This window comes from Schistocerca cancellata, chromosome 1 (assembly GCF_023864275.1).
Source record: "Schistocerca cancellata isolate TAMUIC-IGC-003103 chromosome 1, iqSchCanc2.1, whole genome shotgun sequence".
NCBI lineage: Eukaryota > Metazoa > Arthropoda > Insecta > Orthoptera > Acrididae > Schistocerca > Schistocerca cancellata.
In genome coordinates, this window is record NC_064626.1 from 379,861,147 (window position 1) to 379,887,022 (window position 25,876).

General features: G+C 38.8%; 1 protein-coding gene across 3 annotated transcripts in view; it reads left to right on the forward strand.

Moving 5' to 3' along the window:
• Window positions 1-25,876, forward strand: part of LOC126175027 (dipeptidyl peptidase 3) — a 134,010-nt gene that overhangs the window by 82,154 nt on the left and 25,980 nt on the right. For all 3 annotated transcript variants that reach the window (XM_049921545.1, XM_049921537.1, XM_049921531.1), the window contains exons 9-11: window positions 1,067-1,209; window positions 6,214-6,333; window positions 14,080-14,204. In XM_049921545.1, coding sequence (XP_049777502.1) covers window positions 1,067-1,209; window positions 6,214-6,333; window positions 14,080-14,204 — 388 coding nt within the window. The remainder of the gene's footprint in view (window positions 1-1,066; window positions 1,210-6,213; window positions 6,334-14,079; window positions 14,205-25,876) is intronic.

Here is a 25,876-nt window from a genome sequence, read left to right on the forward strand (position 1 = left end):
TGCCTAGGATGGGTGTAGGAAATGCCACAGACAGAACTGGTATATGAGGACCAGGACAAATAAATCTTATCCTACACCAGGGTTTGAACTTCTCCTCATTCCCTGAAATGAGGTATATCATCTTCACAAGCTTCCCACTTTCACCCCAAATGGTTTTCCTCCATCCTCGCAAACAATGAAATATGACCCAGCTGTGAGACCTGTCCCATACATCCACTAACCACTTTATATTGTAGCCCCATCGCTATCATTTCCTATCCAATAAAGGAGAACAGGGGTGGAGGTGTCACTTGTGAAAGCACTCACATCATACACCAATTTTGTTGCAACTACTGTGCAGCCTCTCGTATGGATTTCACTGAAAACAACTGTCTACCTGGATGAATATCAAACACCAGACCATTGCAAAGGGCAACTATGGTTTACCCAGTGCAGGGCATTCTACACAACAAATGTCGTTTGCTTCAAATGATGCATCATGGTTTCCAATATCAGCTTTCTAAGCTGCACAGATGGTGATTATGATTACAACATATTCTTTGTTTCCACAACCATCCTGACCTCAATACCTACTAGCACCAATGTTCCATCTGCTGTCCTCTTATCTCCCTCTCCTCTTCTTTCCACTCCTCTCTCCTACCCCACACTGGCCTCTACTCCCTATTGAGTTCTATACTTTCACATGTCTCACATATTGTAAACTTTTATTACCTCTTTTTGCTTATTTTTTACCCTCCATGTTCTTCCTGCACTTACCTTTTATCTTTCTATTTTCCTTGTAACTGTCTTTCAACCTGCTCCATGCATGCATCTACAAGTTCTACCCCTGAGGAATCTTTCCTACACACCTTACCATTCTATTCCTCCCATCTATTCCCTCTACTCCACTCCATTCTCCTTCCACTTCCGTTACAGCTACTCCCACCTATGAGAAGGAAAACCTGTTTCATAAGAATATTTTGTGTTATTGTGTAGCACAAACACACACACAAATTTTTATTATTGTTGATGAGAATATGAGATATTTATTGTTTGATGAAAATTTATTTTCCTTTTTTCTTTTCAGATGATGAAATTCGTCAAAGTGAAGGATTTAAAAATGTGTCTCTTGGTAACGTAATTCCTGCAAATTACAAAGAAATAACTTTGCCTTTTCTCGGAGATGAAGATAAGGAGCTGCTTAATAAGTACAGAGTTCCTGCATTTGAGGTGGGTGTTAGTGATTTGAACCAAATGGAAATATTGAGAAGCTTGGTATTCTTAAGAAACATTACCTCTTTCACTAATCAGTCACTAGTCTTAAATGCACTGGGAGTCCGTGGAACCGAAAATAATGCTAACTTAAATGACTGGTGAATTAAAAAAAACAGAGGCAGCAGCCTGCATAGTATTTTACTAATGTTTCTTGTTTGAATTATACAGTTCTTTTGCCTCAGATGATCTCTGAGGTCTCTACAACAATAAAAATCAATCAATCAATTTGTCAACCATGTTTCTTCCTTAAGTCGTGTTGTCCTTATTTTACATGTCAATTTGTGTCCATTAGTGTAACCCAATTCTCAAACTAATGACTTATTATACAATAACTACTAGAGTGACATTGTTATCAAAATCTCCCACAGAAATGCTCATGAACTAACCAAATTGTTTCTTAGATGACAAATAACAAGAACTCTTTACAACAAAATAACTACATTTCAATATAACCCTTCTCCTCAGTGTCTCATCATTCCCCACATTACTTTAGAATAACCTTTGTTGTTGGTGTTGGTGTTGGTGGTGGTGGTGGTGGTGGTGGTGGTGGTATTATTATTATTATTATTATTATTATTATTATTATTATTATTATTATTTCTCTTTCATGAAGACACATCTTACCTCTTTCCAGCGTGAGCTAGCGCACTAGAGAATGCATCTGTGTGGCAAATTCATATGGTTAGAATTTGCTCACAACACTCGCTTTGCACATAGCCTGGACTCTCCTCATTTGCTATCATGCAGCACTCTCTTGTTGCCGCTTGCTATATTGCTTTTTCACAACGTAGCGGCACTAATCTGTGTGGCAAACTTTGGAATTTATTTAGAACTATAATTTCTTTTTAGCCACCACTATTCAATGGAAAACATATTTGCTGTATACCAGGGGTTCTCCAAATATTACCACAGTGACTGAGTAAAATTATGTGTAAAGAAAATTAGCGATAGTCAAATATTGAATGTTATTAATGGTCATTGATTTAATTGTGGAGACAGAAAAAAGAAAAATATTTACATTGAGGAGCATGAAAAATGATTCTAATCATCAATTTTGTTTGTAATTAACATACAAAACTTCAATCCATGTGCAATATAGGCTCTCATAAGTAAATAAAGATAATTAAAGTTAATAACATTAACTGAACTGCTCTCACTGCGAAAGAGAAAGGAAGTGCAAGATGTACTGGTAGGCAGAGAACTGCATTATTCAAATAAATTTCTAACTGAATAATTATATGAATAAGTAGATCATTCAAACACATTTATTCAAGAATAAATTTTTGCAGCCAAAGAGACTATTCCTCTCTTTGAATACGAATAATTATTTATCATTCATAACTTAAAGAACAAATAATGTAGATTGCCACCACATGTTCTTTGTTTACTTTATGCACAACATTCTGTAACTATTGTTTGTCCCCCAGCTCAGATCGTGTTTGATAAATAACTTATACAAAGTTTATCCTGAATTTGGATTCAGTGGGTTAAGTTTCAGATTACAAAACCAAATATTTTTGGGCTTCAGTACCCCATAGGTCATATGATTTGCTGTTATTTGTTGCCTTTTTTCAGCTCTGACAATGAGAAATATGTAAGTCAAGTTATATAGTGTTTTGAATTACTTGTTGAAATGTGTGTCCTCTTTTTAACTGGTAGTAAAAGTTTCTTCAGAGGTAGAAGGAAGGTAAGGGCACACCACCATGCCTAGCAAAGCACTGCAGTATACAAACCAACTTTGGGATTGAACTTTGCAGCATAACAAGTGCAATGTAAAAATGCTTTGTTGGCAGACAGCCTTAGCCCTTAACACCACCAATGTGGCCCGATTCAACCAACTCTGCATTTGCCTGTAATCCCCCCCCCCCCCTCTCCCCCTGGTAATATTCAGAAGTACTGTATGTAAGTAGACAACGTGCCAACAGAAACTGTTACTCTGACACCTCCTTCCATTGTACCAAGATTGATAACACTATTGGATAGGTATCTCAATATTAGTATGCAGTTTGTTTGTGTTTTTAGTGCTACAAATTGACTGAACAAATTACGAAGTAAGTTATTGCTAATGACAAACATCAACAGACTTAAGTCTCCTAAAATGATGTAGAAAATCTGATGGACATCAAAAGTCATCACAAAGTGCTTCAGAGTAACTCTGAGTAAGCTTTCAATTAAAAGATGAAATAGCTTTTTGATTCAGTATGCATCTACATAGAGCTTAGAGATGGAAAAATTTCAGGAGAGACACTAGTACGTAAGAGTTCATAATATTGCAGTGTGCTGGCAACATTTTTGTCGAGAAAATGTCAAGAGACTGTTGGAATGCTTTTTTCACCTTTCTACAACAATTATTGTATCGATGCCTTTCACTTGATTTAGAGACAAAACAGTTGACCTGTATTGCTGTCCATGACCAAGGGCACTTAACAAACTACGTGATCACAACAAAAGTATTTGCCAAAAGCTATGGTGGAGTTGATGATTTCTCAGTTTTTGCTTAAGAAAATTGCAGTTTGAAAGTCTTGTATCGTTGTCCTGAACTAAAGACAATTTCAGGAGTTTTGCATATGTAAAATGTATTTTCTTTACCGCGTCACAAAGGAAAATGTTTGACAATCAAATAAACTTTGTAATGAATATAATAGAGGGAAACATTCCACGTGGGAAAAATATATCTAAAAACAAAGATGATGAGACTTACCAAACGAAAGCGTCGGCACGTCGATAGACACGCAAACACACAAAATTCTAGCTTTAGCAACCAGCGGTTGCTTCGTCAGGAAAGAGGGAAGGACCACTCTTTGCCTCTGTATATGTCTGCTTGTGTCTGTATATGTGTGGATGGATATGTGTGTGTGTGCGCGCGAGTGTATACCCGTCTTTTTCCCCCTAAGGTAAGTCTTTCCGCTCCCGGGATTGGAATGACTCCTTATCCTCTCCCTTAAAACCCACATCCTTTCATCTTTCCCTCTCCTTCCCTCTTTCCTGACGAAGCAACCGCTGGTTGCGAAAGCTAGAATTTTGTGTGTATGTTTGTGTTTGTTTGTGTGTCTATCGACGTGCTGACGCTTTCGTGTGGTAAGTCTCATCATCTTTGTTTTTAGATATAAACTTTGTAATGAGATGTTTAAAAAAGAATAGTTCTGAAAATTAATTTTAAAACAACATTAAGCACATTTTTTAATAAATGACAAGGAATTGGAGCAATATGTCTCATTGCAACTTCAAATTCATCTCTTATTTGTAACCCTTTTAATTCTCAGGTGACAAGTAAATTTTTTGTTTATGTAAATGAATAATGTTTCATGTAAATATTTTTATTCATTATGTTGCTTGAATAAATTTTGTCCAACTCTGCCGTAAGGGAAGTGTATGTGCTCACTGCAAATGCACAGTGAATGTGAGTGCATGACACCCGCGTTGCCATGGGCAAGTGCTCCTCTTCTGCATTGTGCTCACTCAGATGTGCCGTTAAGCTACACAGCATTGGTCATTTCCGGCAACTTTCGCCCAAGTATACAAAGTGTATTTGCGCTTGCTCTTGCACGCCGTGGTTAATTTCATTTTAATAAAAATTTCATTATGTTGTGAGCACTTCAAAAGTAATTGTGAAGTTATCTGCACAATAGTTACTGCATATGCAACTAATTGCCATGAACATGTTAGATTATGAATTTGTTGTAACAGCATTGATATTACAAAAATTATGCAGACATTTTGCAGGATTTTGTCCAAAAGCTAAGCAGTTTTTGTACTGTTTCTGTCCCCTACTCAGTGTTCTGCTTACGGCATCTTTAATTTGATGGAATTGGTCTGTTCCCCTGTGAATATTATTTTTTACACAATGCTCAATGAAATTTTTGATAAAATGCAGTGTGCTTCAGAAAGTGTATTAGGTGCATACACTTGTACACAGAAATCACTTATTAATGCACATTGCTTGTTTGTTGCTTTTTTAATATGAACATCATGACGGACATCATAAGTATGAGAGGAAATCGAGAACGTAAGCCCCTCACTGAGAATTTTCCAATTTGAAGCAAAATTTTACAAAATTTATGTGGATGGGATGTGTGTGAGAAATGCAACAGTCGATGTGCCTTGATTGCTTTCAATATTGCCACTGTAGTGACTGAAAATTATGGCCTTAATTCTTTCTCACACAAAATGTGAGTATAATTGTGTGAAATAGTTTACACAAACACAGCACATAGTGACAGTCAAAATTAAGTATCAGAAGGTCTAGTGTAGTACATCACAAATAAGCAGTTTCTCAGTTGATAGTGCATACATATTTCTGAAGATTGGGAAAATGTCCATTCTATATAGAGTATCTGAGTTTTCCTTTATAACGGACAGCACTGTAGAGCAGATGCTGCAGTGTAGTATCAAGAAATGGCACTTCATGAATCTGGCACCCAGCTGTCCTTCCCCGCAGGTATCCCATTCCTGGGATGCAGTAAATAATTCATAATAAGATAGGCTAAATGCTTTGTGTGTATATTTTGCTGGTTCATGACGATGGTAGATGACATAGAGCTTAACTGGGAGGTAGCGTTTGACACCATTTATCTTACACTTTGCGACATTTCTCCGTGGTCAAAATTTTTACTGTGATGACAAGTTGGAAAAAGGATATGAAACATTAGCTTCAATAACAGTTGGCACACTTCTGTGACAGATTAATACAGATGTTAATTATGGTGGTGGATACATTTGGTGGTAACTTAGCAATTGAAATGTTTTCCTAGAACTTTATTTTATTTATCTTTACAACTTTGTGGAAGCTTACTTTCTGGGTGGACCTAATAATTTACAAGCTTCATGTGTATTATCAGTTGTTGTGACTACATTGGGCTTTAATTCTGATGTCGGCAAAGAAAACCACAAATTATTTCTAAGTAGTCATCGTCATCATCATCGTTTAAGTAAGTAATGTTTTTCTCTTTTACTTCATAGGTCCAAGTTGGGTTGCATGAACTTTTAGGCCATGGAAGTGGAAAACTGTTTAGAAAAAATGAAGATGGCAGTTTCAATTTCAAACATGAATCTACTGTCAACCCCCTCACTTCTGAGAAGGTGAGTGTAAATTATTTTTTTCATTTGAAAACTGGGTAAACTGTCCGTCTGATTTTGCTGATAATTAAAGGAATTTGAAAGTACAGTTATAAAAAGTATGTAATCCAGAGGACTTTACTTTGAATTCTGTGAAATGTGTACTTCACATAGCATCTGTTGGATAGCCAATCTAATTGTCCTCAGTTTTCATGGAACCATGCACTGACAACATTAGTTAGTACTTAAGAAAGAAACAAATATCGATGTTCTGTCACATACTATTACAAATTAGGAAAAGAATATGACAGGAATAAGATACAATTTCCCATCTGGCCACCCTGAAATGTTAGGATACTGTTAAATACTTAAGTGTTAAATACTTCAGGTGAATGCTGGAATATCATTTCCTCCTCTACCTTTTCCTAGAAGATTGCAGGCAGTCTCAGATTACATTAACATCAACATAATATTAAACTCCCCCAACACTCCTTTCTTCATTCTTGTCAGTTGTGTTACCCCCTCCTCTTTCTGTCACTTAATTGATAACACCACCTCACCTCTTTTAATGATGACTAATTAATAGCATTTAATTACAAGTAGTTGAAGTTCAGAAAGTACAACAGACTAAATTGCTACTTCTGATTTATTAATGCCTTTGTAGGTGACTGTTAATGAAACCAGAATAACATTACACATTATCTGCACATATGGCTGAACACACATTACAACACTTTTATCTTAATGACTCCAACCAACTCTGAACAAAACTAAGACTACCAACTGTGCAACCCAGATGAGCAACATCATACCTGATTGATGTAACCAGTAAGGTTTAACCGCAAATTGCTGCAGAGGCTATATTTGTTCTCCTAATGAAAGAAGCACAGCTTCCCACAGTCTCCCTCAGAAATCTGCATTTTAGTCATTGAAATTGATTCAAACTGTATACATTCACCACCACCACCACCATCCATCATCAAACATCACTGGCCACACTTACTTTATTCCTGCTTCATGTGTCACCCTCTTCCCCCAAAGTGACTGTCCCATATTCCTACTACAGTGATGTCTACTGTGGTATCAGATCACAGGAGATAAATGGCAATCATTTTTATGTTTCTTCTGAACCACAGAAACTCCTCTACATTTCTCTCTTACCTCTCCTTGCCTGTTTCCCTTACTCTCCGTTCCACTTAACACCGATATTCCCTTTTATTGCATTCCTGTTACAAGAAGTAGATTTTACCATTTCCCAGAAAAATATTTGCGAGCTTCTTCGCACACAAGATCACAGTGTGAGCATGACTTTTTGGAAACCATCTTGTTTACATTAGTGTGGCTAGCTTCAAATTTTATAGGTCTTATATTTCATCTTGATTATGAACTGTAACCAGCTTTCCACAGTTGTCATAATATTTTCACCTATTATGAAATTATGATATTTGGTGATTTAAATAGGTTAATAATAAGATTACCATCATTAAAATGGTAAACAGCATCTCTGTAGTGTATTGAGTTAACGTCAATGGTTTTTATGTATTTCATGAATAAGGAAAAGGTAGACAATGTAGACACTTTCCCACACCCAAATTATGTATACTTATCATGCCTGTGGCCTCTTGCTGATTCTTGTGCACACATTTGTTTCATTTCAAGTGATAAACAAATAAACATACTGGTATTTAACAAGACATTCAATCCTTGGGTCACAGTGTTTGCCAGAAGCCCACACACAGAGTTTTATCTTCAGGCAGCAATCTGTCATCATCCACTTCTGCCCAGTGAAGTATTGTGGACACTTAAATAGAGCTTGAACTATTTCAGACATGAAATATTTACAAACAGGCAGGATACGGTGAACAGCAGATTTGGTGTGCATTTTAACTCATACTGTATGACAGAGAGACCATCCAGAAAAAACTAATAATCCAAAATGACTGTTCCTCTTGCTATATATCGGGAATCTCTCGCTCAAGATTATCAGGACGCTTAAAAAAATCTTATGTTCAATTTTGCACGTATGTATATTCTCTTTTGGGTTCTGTTTAGGACAGTCCGTGGCTCATGTAAAAAGATGTTGAGACACTGTGCTAGTGAGAAGAGTCCTGTGTCCATTAAATTTTACCACAGTATTGAGGAAAGATTTGACAAACACTGGCATTGTAACTCTGTTGGGGTACTGGAAGAATTATCAATTGGCAAGCACTGTCTGAATACAGGAGATGAGATGGATTAAGAGGTGCTACTATATTCAGTTGAAATCCTTATCATACTATTTTTGATGCCCTTTTTTGTGCTGGCAGGCTTTGGTGAGCCTTCTGGATGTTGTCCTGCTGCATCCTGACTTGTGGTTTTGATTTTTTAAATATTACATCTACATCTACATCCATACTCTGCAAGCCACCCGACGGTGTGTGGCAGAGGGTACCTTGAGTACCTCTACCCTTTCACCCTTCTATTCCAGTCTCGTATTGTTCGTGGAAAGGAGGATTGTCTGTATGCTTCTGTGTGGGCTCTAATTACATGTAACATCTGCCCCAGCTTGCTTGCAGTTCAGTGACTTCCAAGAGAAAAATAATACAAACTGTTACAAATTCCATTCCATCCCACACCACATTCCAGTAAATTTGTACATGTATGTATTTAAATGAATGTGTGATTCACTTAGTTATACCCAATTACAAGAGCTACTAAAGCATTTGAGACAAAACATTACCTCATAATTTTTGTGCTGTCACACTACAAAAATGAAAAGATCCTTCTTTATTACATGCAATGCCCAACTTTTGTATTTCCTTGAAATAAGGTTTGTTTTATTATGAGAAACATGTGAGTGATGTTCTGAACAGTGCGACAGTTGCATACAGCAAAAGTGAGAGTTCAGCCTCAGTTACTACCAGGTACAGTATTCCAATGATTATTGTGTAAGGCTGTTAGCAAGATGAAGAAGCAGATACTGCAAACAAAATAGCAGTAGTTGCAAACTGTCTGTAAGTGCTTAATAAGATTGACAGAACTAACTAGTTGCAGTTAGTCTTGCCCATAATTTAATGAAGATTAGAAACTACAAAAAAGAAAAAATAGTCATCCACCAGTAATAGCACATATCATCTCCTCTAGCCTTAATAATGGATTCAATTGGGTGAGGGCAAGTATTCACAAGTTTCTTCAGATATACGAGGGTGGTCCCATAAGTACCTGACCCAACAAAACCGTTTCATCTGCAGGCAAGGTCATGGCGTCTGTTTTTTTGGGATGTGTGTGGCATAATTTTCATTGACTACCTTGAAAAAGGAAAAACTATCAACGGCGAGTATTATGCAAACTTATTGCAATGTTTGGGTAACAAAATCAAGCAAAAATGCCCACATATGGCCAAGAAGAAAGTGTTGTTTCTTCAGGACAGTGCACAAGCTCACAAGACTGTTATTGCAATAGCCAAAATCAATGAATTAAAGTTTGAATTGCCACCACACGCACCCTGTTCGCCAGATTTAGCCCCTTCTGGTTATTTTCTGTTCCCAAATAAAAAAAAATGGCTCTGTGGTCGAAGATTTTCAACAAATGAAGACGTGATGTTGGTAGTTAATGGCTATTTTGAGGAGTTAGACAGTTCTCATTATAAAAAGGGTATCAAACTTATTGAACATCGCTGGGAAAAGTGTATAGACTGAAAGGAGAGTATGTTAAAATAAATACATTTTTCCAAAATTTTTGTGTTTTCTTTGTCGGGTCTTTGCCTTCTTTCTACAATTTGTGTCCATTGTTTTGATTGTTCTTTTGTCTCAAGAGTGAAGTGGTGGACTTATGTTTCATTCTTGGTTATGAAACGGAGCAAAAAAGCAGCTTCGTTGCCGCGTAACTTCGCTAAACACTCAATTGAAACATCATCACGACACTGTTTTTGCTCGAGCGTGAGCCGATGTAGCTCAAACCTTCCACACAGTTTTCCCTTGTCCAAATTTTCAGATAATATGCAATGTACCGCACTTTTTGAAATACCTACTATATCTGCTAGCTCACGCACTTTCATTTGATGATCATCCAGTACCACTTTGTGGATTTTCTTCGCCATTTCTGGAGTCGTCACCTCATTTGGTCAGCCACTGCTATGCTTGTCTTGGCAGCTCATACAGCCTCATTTAAACTCAGCTACCCAATATTTTACTTTTTTCAACGAAGTAGCAGACTCTCCCAAAGTAGAATCTAGCTCAGTTTTAATATTTGTTGCGTCAAGCCTTCAAAAAAAATTGTATCATGTAACGATTACCAATTTTCTCCATTTTCACAAGTTCACTCACAACGTTCACTATTGATGGCTGCCAAACAAATACTAAACATTGCGGTGTCTTCAAACTTGAAACATATGCTTCGTAGATCGTATACTTTCTAATCCAGAGACATTTTTCAACGACTGCCATCTTTCGGTCAGGCCGGGTACTTACGGGACCACCCTCGTACTGTATCCATCTGAAGTCTTCCAAACAGTACTAGACATTTGTATAAGATTAGGATTGAGTGATTTAGTGGGGGCCAATTTAGGTGCTACATGACGCTCAAATGTTTCTCAAAGCTGGAAAGTATGAGTGCAGCCCTGTTAACATAGCTATTGTCACCATATGCCTTCAGCATACACACCATGAAGGTGTAGAAGACAATGCAACACTTGATTGCCAACAATGTTGAAGTAAACTTCCTGATTCATGGTCATAGTTATCTGAATGGGGTGAGTCTAAACTGTGACATGGTGAACAACCACAAACATAACAGAACTGCCTTTGGCCTGAACTGCACCATCCATACACTGCAGATTAATCATCCTGTTTGGCCACTGGTGCACTCATTGCCTTGCAGAATGGAAAACAGGCAAAATTGTGACTCGGAGAACTACAGTAAGTACCTACAGTCAGCTAGCATCCAATTTGTATGTCATTTGGCCAATTGAATACACATAGCTTTATATTCAGCTGTGTTCAATTGCCTTTTGTAAGGTACCAAACTCTGAATGTCAATTGGATTGCAGTGTACACTCAGAAACTGGTTGATATGGACCTGCATTCACTGACAGCAGCAATTCCTGTCAGGTTTGAAATATATTGTCATTGACAGATTGTGACACTCAGCTCTGGTTCCTGGCAGGGTCTTTTTCAACCACTGCTTGTACACAGCATTAAATTTCTGTGAGTGGTAGAGTGTGCATACATAGTTACCTGGCCCCTACCTGCACAAATGATGTGGCAGGGAAGGGGACAGCCGTAGTGGCAGAAGTCCCATTGCAGCAGCCACCTCACAGTGTGGAAAGTGGAGTCTTTGCTCAAACACTTACTTTGCAGAACTGAATTTCTAAGCTGTAGCGTGTGGGTCTGCAAATGATCATAGTAACAGGTTGTGAAGTTGTGAATACAACTAATAATATGACAAATTTATTACAACTAATAATTTGATAAATTCATATATTCAAAGTCAGTTGTGGCTTGCTACGAAAACAAAAAAGATGTGTAGGGAACTGGTGTCAGCTCCTAACTGGCAAAGCACTCAGCTCAGTGGCCGTTCCTGCAGCATAAAGTTATAAACTAACTCAGCACTGAGGACAAGAATGTGTTTTCGTGCACAGCCCAAGTTATTTTGCATAAAATACAGATTATTCCTTTTACAATGCATTGGACAGTCCACATAGATACACCAATAAAGAAACAGCCTCCTGGCACATCAGCACTACTTCACTGCTGGGACTCGCATCAGCAGTGGAGGGTTATGTGACTGCCTGGTACAACTTCTGCACATCTATAGTGCTGCAAAAGTGAGTCACATTTATTCTGTGCTCATCATCACTACCATTGGTTACCAGATAGAAATACCTTACTGGCAATCAAGTACTGTAACATGCAATATGGGTACTACATGATGTGTTGATGCTTTAGGTTTCATTGTGCAGTATGCCATACGGATCATACATTCTGATGTCTTTTTTGTTCTGTTTGTGATGTAGCTTTTTCTTGCTGAAAATGGTATTTCATTTTTGTATGTACAGATAGTTTAGTTGTGGCTAAACATTTTATGTAACTGGTAAAATAAAATTCTGATCATATGGTCCTTTCCACGTCTATGCCCTTACCACCTTTGTAGGTATTCAGTTTAATATATCTCTCTCTCTCTCTCTCTCTCTCTCTCTCTCTCTCTCTCACACACACACACACACACACACACACACACACACACACACACACACACACAAATCACTACATATAGCATTCCCAGCATCTTCTTTTTCAAGCATAGGTTACATTTTTTTATAACCTAAATGCCATTTTTAACAGGCTTAAAAAACTTCATGGTGGTGTTTTACTAAATATATATTTTTTGCCATCCACTGCTTAACATTTCTTAGGCTGTGCTTTTAGTGGCACTGACAATAGTCAGCAGACACAATCACCATAAGCTGCTCAATAACATCGGATGACAGCTTCATCACAGTGTGTCCAATTGCCTTTCAGTTTTTAGTGGGATGGAGGAGATTAGGTTAAGTCAGACTCTGTCAAGGTGGTTAGATGCTTCTGTGCTTGGAGATGAGTGCTGCTTTGCAGCTTTTGCTATTAAAATTACTCCAAATGCCTGTGAATGAGCTATATCTGTCTCAAAAAGAAATGGCGAATACTGTACACTCTTTCCTCAGTTACTGGAATAATCAGATAAGTTTTACGAATATATGAGATGAAGGGAGAAACATTCTGTTACATACTTGAGATGATTCATGGTGACACTGAAAAGTGAGATTATGAACACTTTGCACAACTTCAAATAAATTATCAAAATGGGCGTATGTCAGTTAATCCTCAATGACTGTCATTCAGCATGTGTGTGAAAGAAAAACATAAATAGATCACCTCATATAACAGAATCATGACCCTACTAGCATAAAAACAACATTAAGCAGTAATAATAGTTCATAGACAGCTAATGCCCACCTAGCACAACCCAAAATATACCCACTGCAGTAACTTTAAAGTATGAGATACATCACCCTTCTCACTTGAACTTTTTTTTATTGTTATAATTTACACCTAAAATTTCACAAAGATTTTTCCTATTGTGGTTTCTAATAAAGCTGATTTTAGTCCATAGATTCTTAACTATATATCAATTGTGATTTTTTTTTTTGTATCATACCACAAACTCCTTTCTTGGACTAAACTTACCAATTTCTCACTGTCTATATTTCATGTCTGAGAACCTTGACCAACTGACTAAAGAAAGAAACTGATTTGAATTTCACTGATTGTCACTCGAAGTGGGTGATGAGATCAGCTGCACACACACACTGGCGTACTGATTTGAAAAGATTGGTCGTGTTTGGCCAATGTCAGTCGTCACCAGAATCCACCAGTGTCAGTGCCAATGCCACTGCAGCCTTATGTAGGAGCATTTTCATTTATCAGATTAATTGATGATTGCAATTAAACTGTAGGTTACTGGAAATCGCATGAACATTTGTCAATAAAACTTCATTAACTTTTCAGATATTGTAATGAGTAAAGACACCACTCAGTGTGGAGAAGCATTGAGTTGTGGATGGAAACACAGCAAAAAGTTGAACACCATAGCTCTGCTTTTGAACTTCTTAAGGCTCCACCTTCATGACCTACGGTTTCCCTTACTTGTTTGATTATTTGTATTCGACTCAGAATTTTAAATCTTTGGTATTAACATGTCAATATTTGGAAAATTTTTGTGGGTCTGTATTACCCTTTTTGTTTAAAAATGTTTCAGATAAAGTCATGGTATGAGGTTGGCGAGACATATGATTCCAAATTTACGACTTTGAGCTCAACATATGAAGAATGTAGAGCTGAATGTGTTGGCCTGTATCTGTGTTTAAACAGAGATGTTTTAAAGTGAGTTTTAATTGTGTATATCAAATAATCTATTAATTTGAGGTGCATCTTCTCAAACTAGATTGTTTAACTAGAAGTCTAACGTTGAATAAGTAACAAAGGAATAGTTTGATATATTACATTTTTTTACTGAAATATGCAGTGACACGCAGTGTGTTAACTTCAAGTTGGCTGATGAGCCACCTGGTCCTGAATCATTAGGGTTTGGCTGGTAGTCATTTGTTTTTGGTTACAGCCAGTGTTAACCAGATAACAGTACTGTGTGTGATAGACATCATAGGCCGTTGTGTTGCAATTTACTCCATTTCATAGTGTTTGCTTTTATTGTGATTGTATGCCTATTTTACAAACTATAAGATGCAAGTCTTTCTTCAAAAAGTTGCCTCCAAAATTCAGGTGCATCTTGTGATTGAAATAAGTATAAAAATGTCAAATGTTAGATTTAAAATTCCCGATAGACTTGAAAATGACCATATATTTGACATCACAGGAAACTTATCTCTAACTGGCAACGTTGGATTCACCTGGCAGCAGCAGCAGCAGTAGTACGCTGATGAGACGAATATGAGTTGCGGGGATTCTCATGCTTTCTAACACTCTCTCTCGTGCCTTTCCATCAAGAACCCAGAACACTGTGTAGTCTATGACACATCATTGCAGTAATAGTACAATATTTTTGTTAGTAGCTAGTTTCATAATGGAAAAAAATAAAAGGTATTCACATGATGTGGGCTATAAATTGAAAGTAATAGCATATGCAGAATAACATGGAAACAGAGCTGCTGAGTGGCATTTTGGCCCTCCTCCAATAGAAAAAAACATTCACAATTGGTGGGCTAGTAAAGAACTGATAGAAATGAGGAAGACTAAATGTGCAAATAGAGGACTGAATGTAAAATCGCCAGAACTAGATGATGACATATTGAAATGCATTTGAGGACATCAAAATGGAATTGGAATTTATACAAAAATGATTCAAATACACGCTCATAAGCTAGCGCCACAGTGGAACTTAATAGACTTATTTAAGGGTGGAGTTGATTGGTGCTACAGATTTATTAAGTGTCAGATTGCGAACCAAAATCAAAATATCTCAGAAAATGCCACAAGAGTGTGAAGAGTAAGTATTATCTTCCCATTGCTTTATTATTCAACATCGAAAGAAAACCAGTGTGGAACTAAGCGAAATAGCAAAAATGGACGAAACGCTCCTGACATTTGATGTGTCGAGTAACAGAACTGTTGCCATGAAAGGTGCTAAAACTGTAACTATAAAAATGAGGAGCCATGAAAAAATGCACTACACTGTTACCCTTTCATGTTGTGCTGATAGTACTAAACTTAATCCAGTGATCATTTTCAAGCACAAAACAATGCCAATGCGTCTGAAATACTGTCAAGTGGTGGTGTTCACATACATGGCAAGTATTGGATGGATGAGGCTGGTATGAAATAATTAATTAACAAAGTGTGGGAGAGAAGGAAAGGTGTTTTACTGAAGAAGAGTTCTCTTCTTGTGCTAGATCAGTGCAGTAGTCATTTGAAAGATTTTGTGAAAGACAAATTGAGACAGGGAAATATAGAGCTTGTTGTTATTCAGGGAGGACTTACTTCACAATCACAGTCTCATGATGTCTTGATAAACAAACCATTTAAAGCGTTTATGAGAGAGGAATGGAACAAACGGATGATGGATGAAACCCAACGTGAATTCATGCCAAAGGTAGCTTTAAAACGATCTGCAATCAAAAAAGTGTCAGTGGATAAAATAGTCATGGTCAAGGGTAAGAGAAGACACTATTGTTAAATCCTTCCAGAAGTGTGGCATACATAATGCTCTCAATGGAAGTGAAGATGATCTTACTTATGAAGAGGACAAAGATGATGACAAAGAGGAAGAAAAAGAAATTTTTCAGGGGGGTTGAAGGTCAGTTCAGTTTTATAAACTTAAGATTTTTTTCTTTTTAGTCTGGCTTTGCAATCTAATAATAAAAATTGTAAAAATAATTTTTTTTTAATTGCTGTAAAATTAATGTGCATCTTATAGACTCTAGTGTCTCACAGACCATGAAATACAGTATGTAATTGATGCTTTGAGAAGGTTTGAGTTTAGATTACAAGCAACATTTAAGTGGTTTTTACCTTCATGCTTGACTTCTGCTTTCACAGAACTTAAAGCACAGGTTAATGTGCATAAACTGCTCTAGATAGGTGTGGATTGTTCACCTGCAAAGCTCCTCACCCTGTATCAGACTGTGTGAGGGCCAGGCTAGCTTCCTCCCCTCCCTCCAACCCATCTGGCAATTGGCCAACTTCAGTTAACACACAGTGTCATAACTTAAATTTTTGGAATTGTGACAAGATATGTCTAACCAATTGTCAACTGCCGATATTGAAGAGAAGATGAAAGTAGAGCATTTTTTAAAGTATACAGAGAACAGAAAAATGCACCATTTATACATTTAGTGTACTGCAGTCAGTGTAACATTTATAGTTACTTCACACTCAGTTACATTTCATTATTGATTTTCCAGTTTACGAAAAACAGAAATGTGCTAAATTTTGAACAAAAAATAGTTGTCTTGACGCACTGTACTATATATCTACAGTTCAGTACTCCTAGGTGTTTATATATGATTTAACTGACTGTAGACTTAACTCATTAATTGTGTAATGAATGTTTAATTAGATTTTTTAAGATATGTGAAGTGCACAAAATTACATTTTTCTATGCCAGCACCAAAATCTCCGGATGTCAGACACTCAGATTGGCACCAAACACTGTTATGCTGATAGAGAATCAACCGAAACTCCGATTTAATTTGTGCTATGTGCTGCATGGGCATAAACGTTGATTAAAAGCAATGCCAGACCTGTGGAGCATAGGTAAAGCATAGCTGTGAGTAGCTAATAATTATGTATTGCTTCTGTGGGGAAGTTGGTGGAATGTTAGATTCTCATACCAAGGATCCTGGGTCCATGCCTCAATGATGACCATTTTTGTGACTGTATTACATGTGCAAGTGTTATATGAGACTATTAACACTTCCACATGTGTAATGCAATTGTTTCTTTATTGTACTGTTCTGATAGTTTGTTTATTCTGTGAAACTAAAAATGCACTAGCTGCTTCACCACCAGTGTGTCTGTTCCGTCGCACGTGTCCAACACAGTGTACTCTATAGATTTACTACTTTCAACATATGAAGTGAAAGCAGACTGCCAAAAGAACATTGCTACAAAATCCAATAAGTCCTTTTACATGTCAGGAAAATTTTGTCCCATATGACAGTTTCACACACAAACAGTTAAAACAAGTTGTCATCATTTGGGCTTGAAGTGAGTTCTTTGGCACGATCAACTCACACTCTACCAACTCGAGCACACGATGTCTGTAAAACTATCACTCGCAGATATGCCTTTCCTGTGCTGCATAGTTCTGATGTTCCTTTTAATTACTTTTTAAGCATTTCTACTGGATGACAGAACGTACCATGAATTAAATTGGTGTTTTGATTGATACTCTCTGTGTAGAATCTTTCGTACTGATCTGAGGGTCTGACATCTGGAGGTTTGGGTTTAAGAGTTAGTTGCCAATCTTCGTACCATCCTTAAGATTCTTCCAATGAAACTGAGTCTGGTGTCTGCTTTTCCCCCATCTGTTCTATGTCGTCATTCCACTTAAGCTCACTTGAAATACACTCCTGGAAATTGAAATAAGAACACCGTGAATTCATTGTCCCAGGAAGGGGAAACTTTATTGACACATTCCTGGGGTCAGATACATCACATGATCACACTGACAGAACCACAGGCACATAGACACAGGCAACAGAGCATGCACAATGTCGGCACTAGTACAGTGTATATCCACCTTTCGCAGCAATGCAGGCTGCTATTCTCCCATGGAGACGATCGTAGAGATGCTGGATGTAGTCCTGTGGAACGGCTTGCCATGCCATTTCCACCTGGCGCCTCAGTTGGACCAGCGTTCGTGCTGGACGTGCAGACCGCGTGAGACGACGCTTCATCCAGTCCCAAACATGCTCAATGGGGGACAGATCCGGAGATCTTGCTGGCCAGGGTAGTTGACTTACACCTTCTAGAGCACGTTGGGTGGCACGGGATACATGCGGACGTGCATTGTCCTGTTGGAACAGCAAGTTCCCTTGCCGGTCTAGGAATGGTAGAACGATGGGTTCGATGACGGTTTGGATGTACCGTGCACTATTCAGTGTCCTCTCGACGATCACCAGTGGTGTACGGCCAGTGTAGGAGATCGCTCCCCACACCATGATGCCGGGTGTTGGCCCTGTGTGCCTCAGTCGTATGCAGTCCTGATTGTGGCGCTCACCTGCACGGCGCCAAACACGCATACGACCATCATTGGCACCAAGGCAGAAGCGACTCTCATCGCTGAAGACGACACGTCTCCATTCGTCCCTCCATTCACGCCTGTCGCAACACCACTGGAGGCGGGCTGCACGATGTTGGGGCGTGAGCGGAAGACGGCCTAACGGTGTGCGGGACCGTAGCCCAGCTTCATGGAGACGGTTGCGAATGGTCCTCGCCGATACCCCAGGAGCAACAGTGTCCCTAATTTGCTGGGAAGTGGCGGTGCGGTCCCCTACGGCACTGCGTAGGATCCTACGGTCTTGGCGTGCATCCGTGCATCGCTGCGGTCCGGTCCCAGGTCGACGGGCACGTGCACCTTCCGCCGACCACTGGCGACAACATCGATGTACTGTGGAGACCTCACGCCCCACGTGTTGAGCAATTCGGCGGTACGTCCACCCGGCCTCCCTCCTGCCCACTATACGCCCTCGCTCAAAGTCCGTCAACTGCACATACGGTTCACGTCCACGCTGTCGCGGCATGCTACCAGTGTTAAAGACTGCGATGGAGCTCCGTATGCCACGGCAAACTGGCTGACACTGACGGCGGCGGTGCACAAATGCTGCGCAGCTAGCGCCATTCGACGGCCAACACCGCGGTTCCTGGTGTGTCCGCTGTGCCGTGCGTGTGATCATTGCTTGTACAGCCCTCTCGCAGTGTCCGGAGCAAGTATGGTGGGTCTGACACACCGGTGTCAATGTGTTCTTTTTTCCATTTCCAGGAGTGTAGTTATGCCTTGATATTTTATGTCAGGTGCTGTCTCCAGCTGTTTATCATCAATAGTGTAGCTGAACAGTAGTGGATTTCTTTGCCTATGTATGCGCAGTATGTTACATTTATTTATGTTCAGGGTCAAGTGCCAGAGCCTGCACAATTCACCAGTTCTCTGCAGGTCGTCGTGCAAATTCTTACTATCTTCTGGCATTGCTACTTTGGTATAAACAATTGCATTATCTGCAAATAGCCTTAAAGAGCATCCGATGCTGTCCATTAGATCATTTATATATATTGTAAATAGCAATGGTCCTATAACACTTCGCTGTGGTACTCCAGATATTACCTTTACATCCGTCGATTTAGTTCCATTTAGAGCGACGTGTTGAGTTCTATCTGCAAGAAAGTCTTGGATCAAAATGTCATAATTCTTGAGCATAAAACAGATTGACGTCAACAATGTAGGTCTATAATTGTGTGGGTCTGACTTGTGGCCTTTCTTAAAAATGGGAATGACCTGTGCTTTTTTCCAATCATTAGATGTTGTTGTTGTTGTTGTTGTTGTGGTCTTCAGTCCTGAGACTGGTTTGATGCAGCTCTCCATGCTACTATATCCTGTGCAAGCTTCTTCATCTCCCAGTACCTACTGCAACCTACATCCTTCTGAATCTGCTTAGTGTATTCATCTCTTGGTCTCCCTCTACGATTTTTACCCTCCACGCTGCCCTCCAATGCTAAATTTGTGATCCCTCGATGCCTCAGAACATGTCCTACCAACCGATCCCTTCTTCTAGTCAAGTTGTGCCACAAACTTCTCTTCTCCCCAATCCTATTCAATACCTCCTCATTAGTTACGTGATATACCCACCTTATCTTCAGCATTCTTCTGTAGCACCACATTTCGAAAGCTTCTATTCTCTTCTTGTCCAAACTAGTTATCGTCCATGTCTCACTTCCATACATGGCTACACTCCATACAAATACTTTCAGAAACGACTTCCTGACACCTAAAACTATATTCGATGTTAACAAATTTCTCTTCTTGAGAAACGCTTTCCTTGCCATTTGCCAGTCTACATTTTATATCCTCTCTACTTCGACCATCATCGGTTATTTTACTCCCTAAATAGCAAAACTCCTTTACTACTTTAAGTGTCTCATTTCCTAATCTAATTCCCTCAGCATCACCCGACTTAATTTGACTACATTCCATTATCCTCGTTTTGCTTTTGTTGATGTTCGTCTTATATCCTCCTTTCAAGACACTGTCCATTCCGTTCAACTGCTCTTCCAAGTCCTTTGCTGTCTCTGACAGAATTACAATGTCATCGGCGAACCTCAAAGTTTTTACTTCTTCTCCATGAATTTTAATACCTACTCCGAATTTTTCTTTTGTTTCCTTTACTGCTTGCTCAATATACAGATTGAATAACATCGGGGAGAGGCTACAACCCTGTCTCACTCCTTTCCCAATCACTGCTTCCCTTTCATGCCCCTCGACTCTTATAACTGCCATCTGGTTTCTGTACAAATTGTAAATAGCCTTTCGCTCCCTGTATTTTACCCCTGCCACCTTCAGAATTTGAAAGAGAGTATTCCAGTCAACATTGTCAAAAGCTTTCTCTAAGTCTACAAATGCTAGAAACGTAGGTTTGCCTTTCCTTAATCTTTCTTCCAAGATAAGTCGTAAGGTCAGTATTGCCTCACGTGTTCCAACATTTCTACGGAATCCAAACTGATCTTCCCCGAGGTCGGCTTCTACCAGTTTTTCCATTCGTCTGTAAAGAATTCGCGTTAGTATTTTGCAGCTGTGACTTATTAAACTGATTGTTCGGTAATTTTCACTTCTGTCAACACCTGCTTTCTTTGGGATTGGAATTATTATATTCTTCTTAAAGTCTGAGGGTATTTCGCCTGTCTCATACATCGTGCTCACCAGATGGTAGAGTTTTGTCATGACTGGCTCTCCTGAGGCCATCAGTAGTTCTAATGGAATGTTGTCTACTCCCGGGGCCTTGTTTTGACTCGGGTCTTTCAGTGCTCTGTCAAACTCTTCACGCAGTATCTTATCTCCCATTTCATCTTCATCTACATCCTCTTCCATTTCCATAATATTGTCCTCAAGTACATCGCCCTTGTATAAACCCTCTATATACTCCTTCCACCTTTCTGCTTTCCCTTCTTTGCTTAGAACTGGGTTGCCATCTGAGCTCTTGATGTTCATACAAGTGGTTCTCTTCTCTCCAAAGGTCTCTTTAATTTTCCTGTAGGCAGTATCTATCTTACCCCTAGTGAGACAAGCCTCTACATCCTTACATTTGTCCTCTAGCCATCCCTGCTTAGCCATTTTGCACTTCCTGTCGATTTCATTTTTGAGACGTTTGTATTCCTTTTTGCCTGCTTCATTTACTGCATTTTTATATTTTCTCCTTTCATCAATTAAATTCAATATTTCTTCTGTTACCCAAGGATTTCTATTAGCCCGCGTCTTTTTACCTACTTGATCGTCTGCTGCCTTCACCACTTCATCCCTCAGAGCTACCCATTCTTCTTCTACTGTATTTCTTTCCCCCATTTCTGTCAATTGTTCCCTAATGCTCTCCCTGAAACTCTCTACAACCTCCGGTTCTTTCAGTTTATCCAGGTCCCATCTCCTTAAATTCCCACCTTTTTGCAGTTTCTTCAGTTTCAATCTGCAGTTCATAACCAATAGATTGTGGTCAGAATCTACATCTGCCCCAGGAAATGTCTTACAATTTAAAACCTGGTTCCTAAATCTCTGTCTTACCATTATATAATCTATCTGAAACCTGTCAGTATCTCCAGGCTTCTTCCATGTATACAGCCTCCTTTCATGATTCTTGAACCAAGTGTTAGCTATGATTAAGTTATGCTCTGTGCAAAATTCTACAAGGCGGCTTCCTCTTTCATTCCTTCCCCCCAATCCATATTCACCTACTATGTTTCCTTCTCTCCCTTTTCCTACTGACGAATTCCAGTCACCCATCACTATTAAATTTTCGTCTCCCTTCACTACCTGAATAATTTCTTTTATAGTCATTAGATACCTTTTGTTTATCAAGCAATTTACAATAAATTACTGGTAGAAAGGAAGCAAGTTCTTTCACATAATCTTTATAGAATCTTATAGGTACCTCATCTAGTCGTGAAGCCTTTCCCCTACTAAGCAATTGTAGCTGCTTCTCAATTCCGTAATTGGTTATCTCAATATCTGCCAGTTCAATATTCATACAACAATTGAAAGGTGGGACAGTGTTACGATCTTCTGCAGTGAAACAACTTCAGAAGACTGAATTTAGTATTTCGGTCTTCTCTCTGTTATCTTCCATTTCAGTGCTGGTGTGGTCGCTGAGAGAATGAATAGATGATTTTGACACACTTACTGATTTTACTTACAACCAAAATCTCTTAGGGTTTTTAGTCAGGTTGGTTGTCAACGTCGACTTTCAAAATCATAGAACACTTCTCTCATTGCTCATAATGTTAGATGATGAAAAAAAAAAAAAATACTGTTCAACTATTTTTCCTCGAAATGTGACCAGTTCCTCTGGTAATACTAGCTATGCCAAAAAATAAAGTTTAGGCTTATGCTCAGATTGAAATTGCTTTGTGATTGACAGTTCAGCAAGTCAAGTGGTTGGGGCCAGCCACCAGCCAATCGTAGTTCTTTCTAGAGTGCAACGTGCCCACAGTGTTGCCAGTTTTGTATGTACATGCAGCTCTTTCTAAAGCGTAGCTGGCTCAATGCTGGCAACACTGCCCCCCGCAACTGCAATCTGTCAATGACAAATAATTTTAATTGGAGTGTAGGTGCCGTCCCATTATTCTCATCACACACACAATTCATGTTTCGTTGATAGCAGGATGTGTGACTGATCAGTCTCTCACTATAACAATTCTGCCAAAAGGTAACCTCAAGGTGAGCCAACACAGCTGATAAAATTTCTAGATCTGAGATGACATGAGTGCTATGAACCAAGGTACAAAGTACCTCTTTACACTGAGCCAGATGGTGACAGCTGTCAGGCCTTAGATAAGTCAGTGTGAATTGGCTTCCTATAAACTGCATATCTCAAAGTACTATGATCCAACCTTTCGTCTGAATAACACAGCAACTGAGAGAAGGCAGCCATCCTTTTCATAACCTTACTGAAGTGGATATTCAAATGGATTGAATTTAGATGTTCTAAAAAGCTGTACATATCCTCACTGCCACAAGGACAAACAACAAAAGTGACCTTTTTTTTTTTTTTTTTTTATATATATATATATATATATATATATATATATATATATATATATATATATATATATATATATATATATATATATATATATATATATATATATATATATATATATATTTTTAAATGCAGCTTTTAATGCACTAACAAACAAACAAAGCACGTTCCTCAAAATCTTCCATAAAAAGACTGACAATGATGGGTGGCAAAGGGCTCCCCAACACAGCCCCGTCTGTCTATTCATAGAACTCGCTAGTATCATCAGGGTAGACTTCCAGTGGCAAAGGGCTACCCATCACAGCCCCTTCTGTCTGTTCATAGAACTGGCCAGTATCATCAGGGTAGCCTTCCAGTGAAGCAGGTAGGACTTTCGCAGACAGCATGCTTCCATGTGTTCCTATCGTATAAATTTCCTCTTTTTTACATGTTGCAATATTTCTCCTTTCTAAAGGAGTTCTTGATTTATTTGATCTAGCTACCTCCTTCTGGAATCTCCAACAGGTGTTTTTCCATGTACTGTCACTTCCAAGCAATGTCTAGAGGTTCTAGTCTCTTAAATCCTTTGCACATCCCCAAACTATTTCAACCGTGCAATACATAAACTTTCCTCCATTGTACAGATCACTTGCACATTGCTCCTGAGGCACTTGTTCCCAGTTGGGTCTCATATTGTCTGTTGCAGAAATTTTATTTAAAATGCTTCTAGTCTGCAGATATCTTCTTTCAATAATGCACAAGTCTCCAAGCTATATAACAGAACGGACGATTTGAATATTGTTTATGTGGCTTTTATGAGAACTGCTGTAGATTTTGTACATGGTAGAAGACCAAGGAAACTTTTGACACTTTTTTTGAACTTCTAACATAGCACTCCACTTGTTTGATAAAATACTTCCAAGGTAACTGGCGCTTTCCAGTCATTCAGTTCTTTCTCAATGGAGTTTGAGGCTACTTTGGCCAGATGTTCTGCTCAATTTCATTGCTACTGTTTTCTTCTTACTCACAGTTTACTTTGTGTTGATTGAATTTGTTGGTCTAATGATCTGCTTTCCTCTGAAGCTCTTGCTCTGTCTCTCTCCAGATGGCAACCTTATTCATAGAAACCAATGTGCTCAAATATCCTTATTCTATGGCTCTAATTTCTTTAATAATTACACCCATGAGTACCATAAAAAGTAGTAGAGATCGTGCACTGCCTTGTTGTACACCTCTGTGTAGGGAACCATTTTGGTCCATGGTTTCCTACTTGTACACTGCTTTCAGTCTCTGTGCAGCAGTTGAATCTAAGGAAATTGAAACTCATAGTTTGTGCATGTACTCCCAGATATTGCTCCTTGGAACAATGCTATCGGCTGGTCCCGGCGGAGGTTCGAGTCCTCCCTCGGGTATGGGTGTGTGTGTTTGTCCTTAGGATAAATTAGGTTAAGTAGTGTGTAAGCTTAGGGACTGATGACCTTCGCAGTTAAGTCCCATAAGATTTCACACACATTTGAACATTTTTTTGAACAATGCTGTAAGCTTTTTCTATGTCTAAAAATATAATCAGACCTTTTCCTTTATCCCAGTACTTTTTCGTTAGCTGCATAATGATGAAAGTAGGTCAAATGTTTCTCTGAAACTATGTTGTTCTTCTTTGAACTGATATTATATCCTTATTCTTGGTTTTTTTACTATCATCATTTCTGTTGTCTTGAGAGAGTTTGACAGCAGGGTAATTCCTCAGTAGCTTGTAAGCTTTCTCCTTCTCCCTTTCTTAAACACTAAAGATCAATCACTCCATCCAATCAGTTGGCATCTTATCTTCTTTATATACTGAAATGTCAAAGAAACTGGTATAGTCATGGGTATACAAATACAGAGATATGTAAACAGGCAGATTACGACACTGCAGTCGGCAGTGTCTATACAAGAGAGCAAGTCTCTGACACGGTTGTTAGATCTGTTACTGCTGCTAAGATGGCAGGTTATCAATATTCAATTGAGTTTGAATGTGGTGTTATGGTCTATGCACGAGCAATAGGACACAGCATCTCTGAGGTAGTGATGAAGTGGGGATTTTCCTGTACGACTCACAAGAGTGTATCATGAGTATGTGGAATCTGGTAAAACATCAAATCTCAGACATTGCTGTGGCTGGAAAAAGATCCTGCAAGAACAGGACCAACAACAACGTGACGGAAGTGCAACCCTTCCACAAATTGCTGCAGATTTCAATGTTGGGTCATCAACAAGTGTTAACGTACAAACCATTCAATGAAAAATCATTGATATGGTATTTCAGAGCCAAAGGCCCACTCA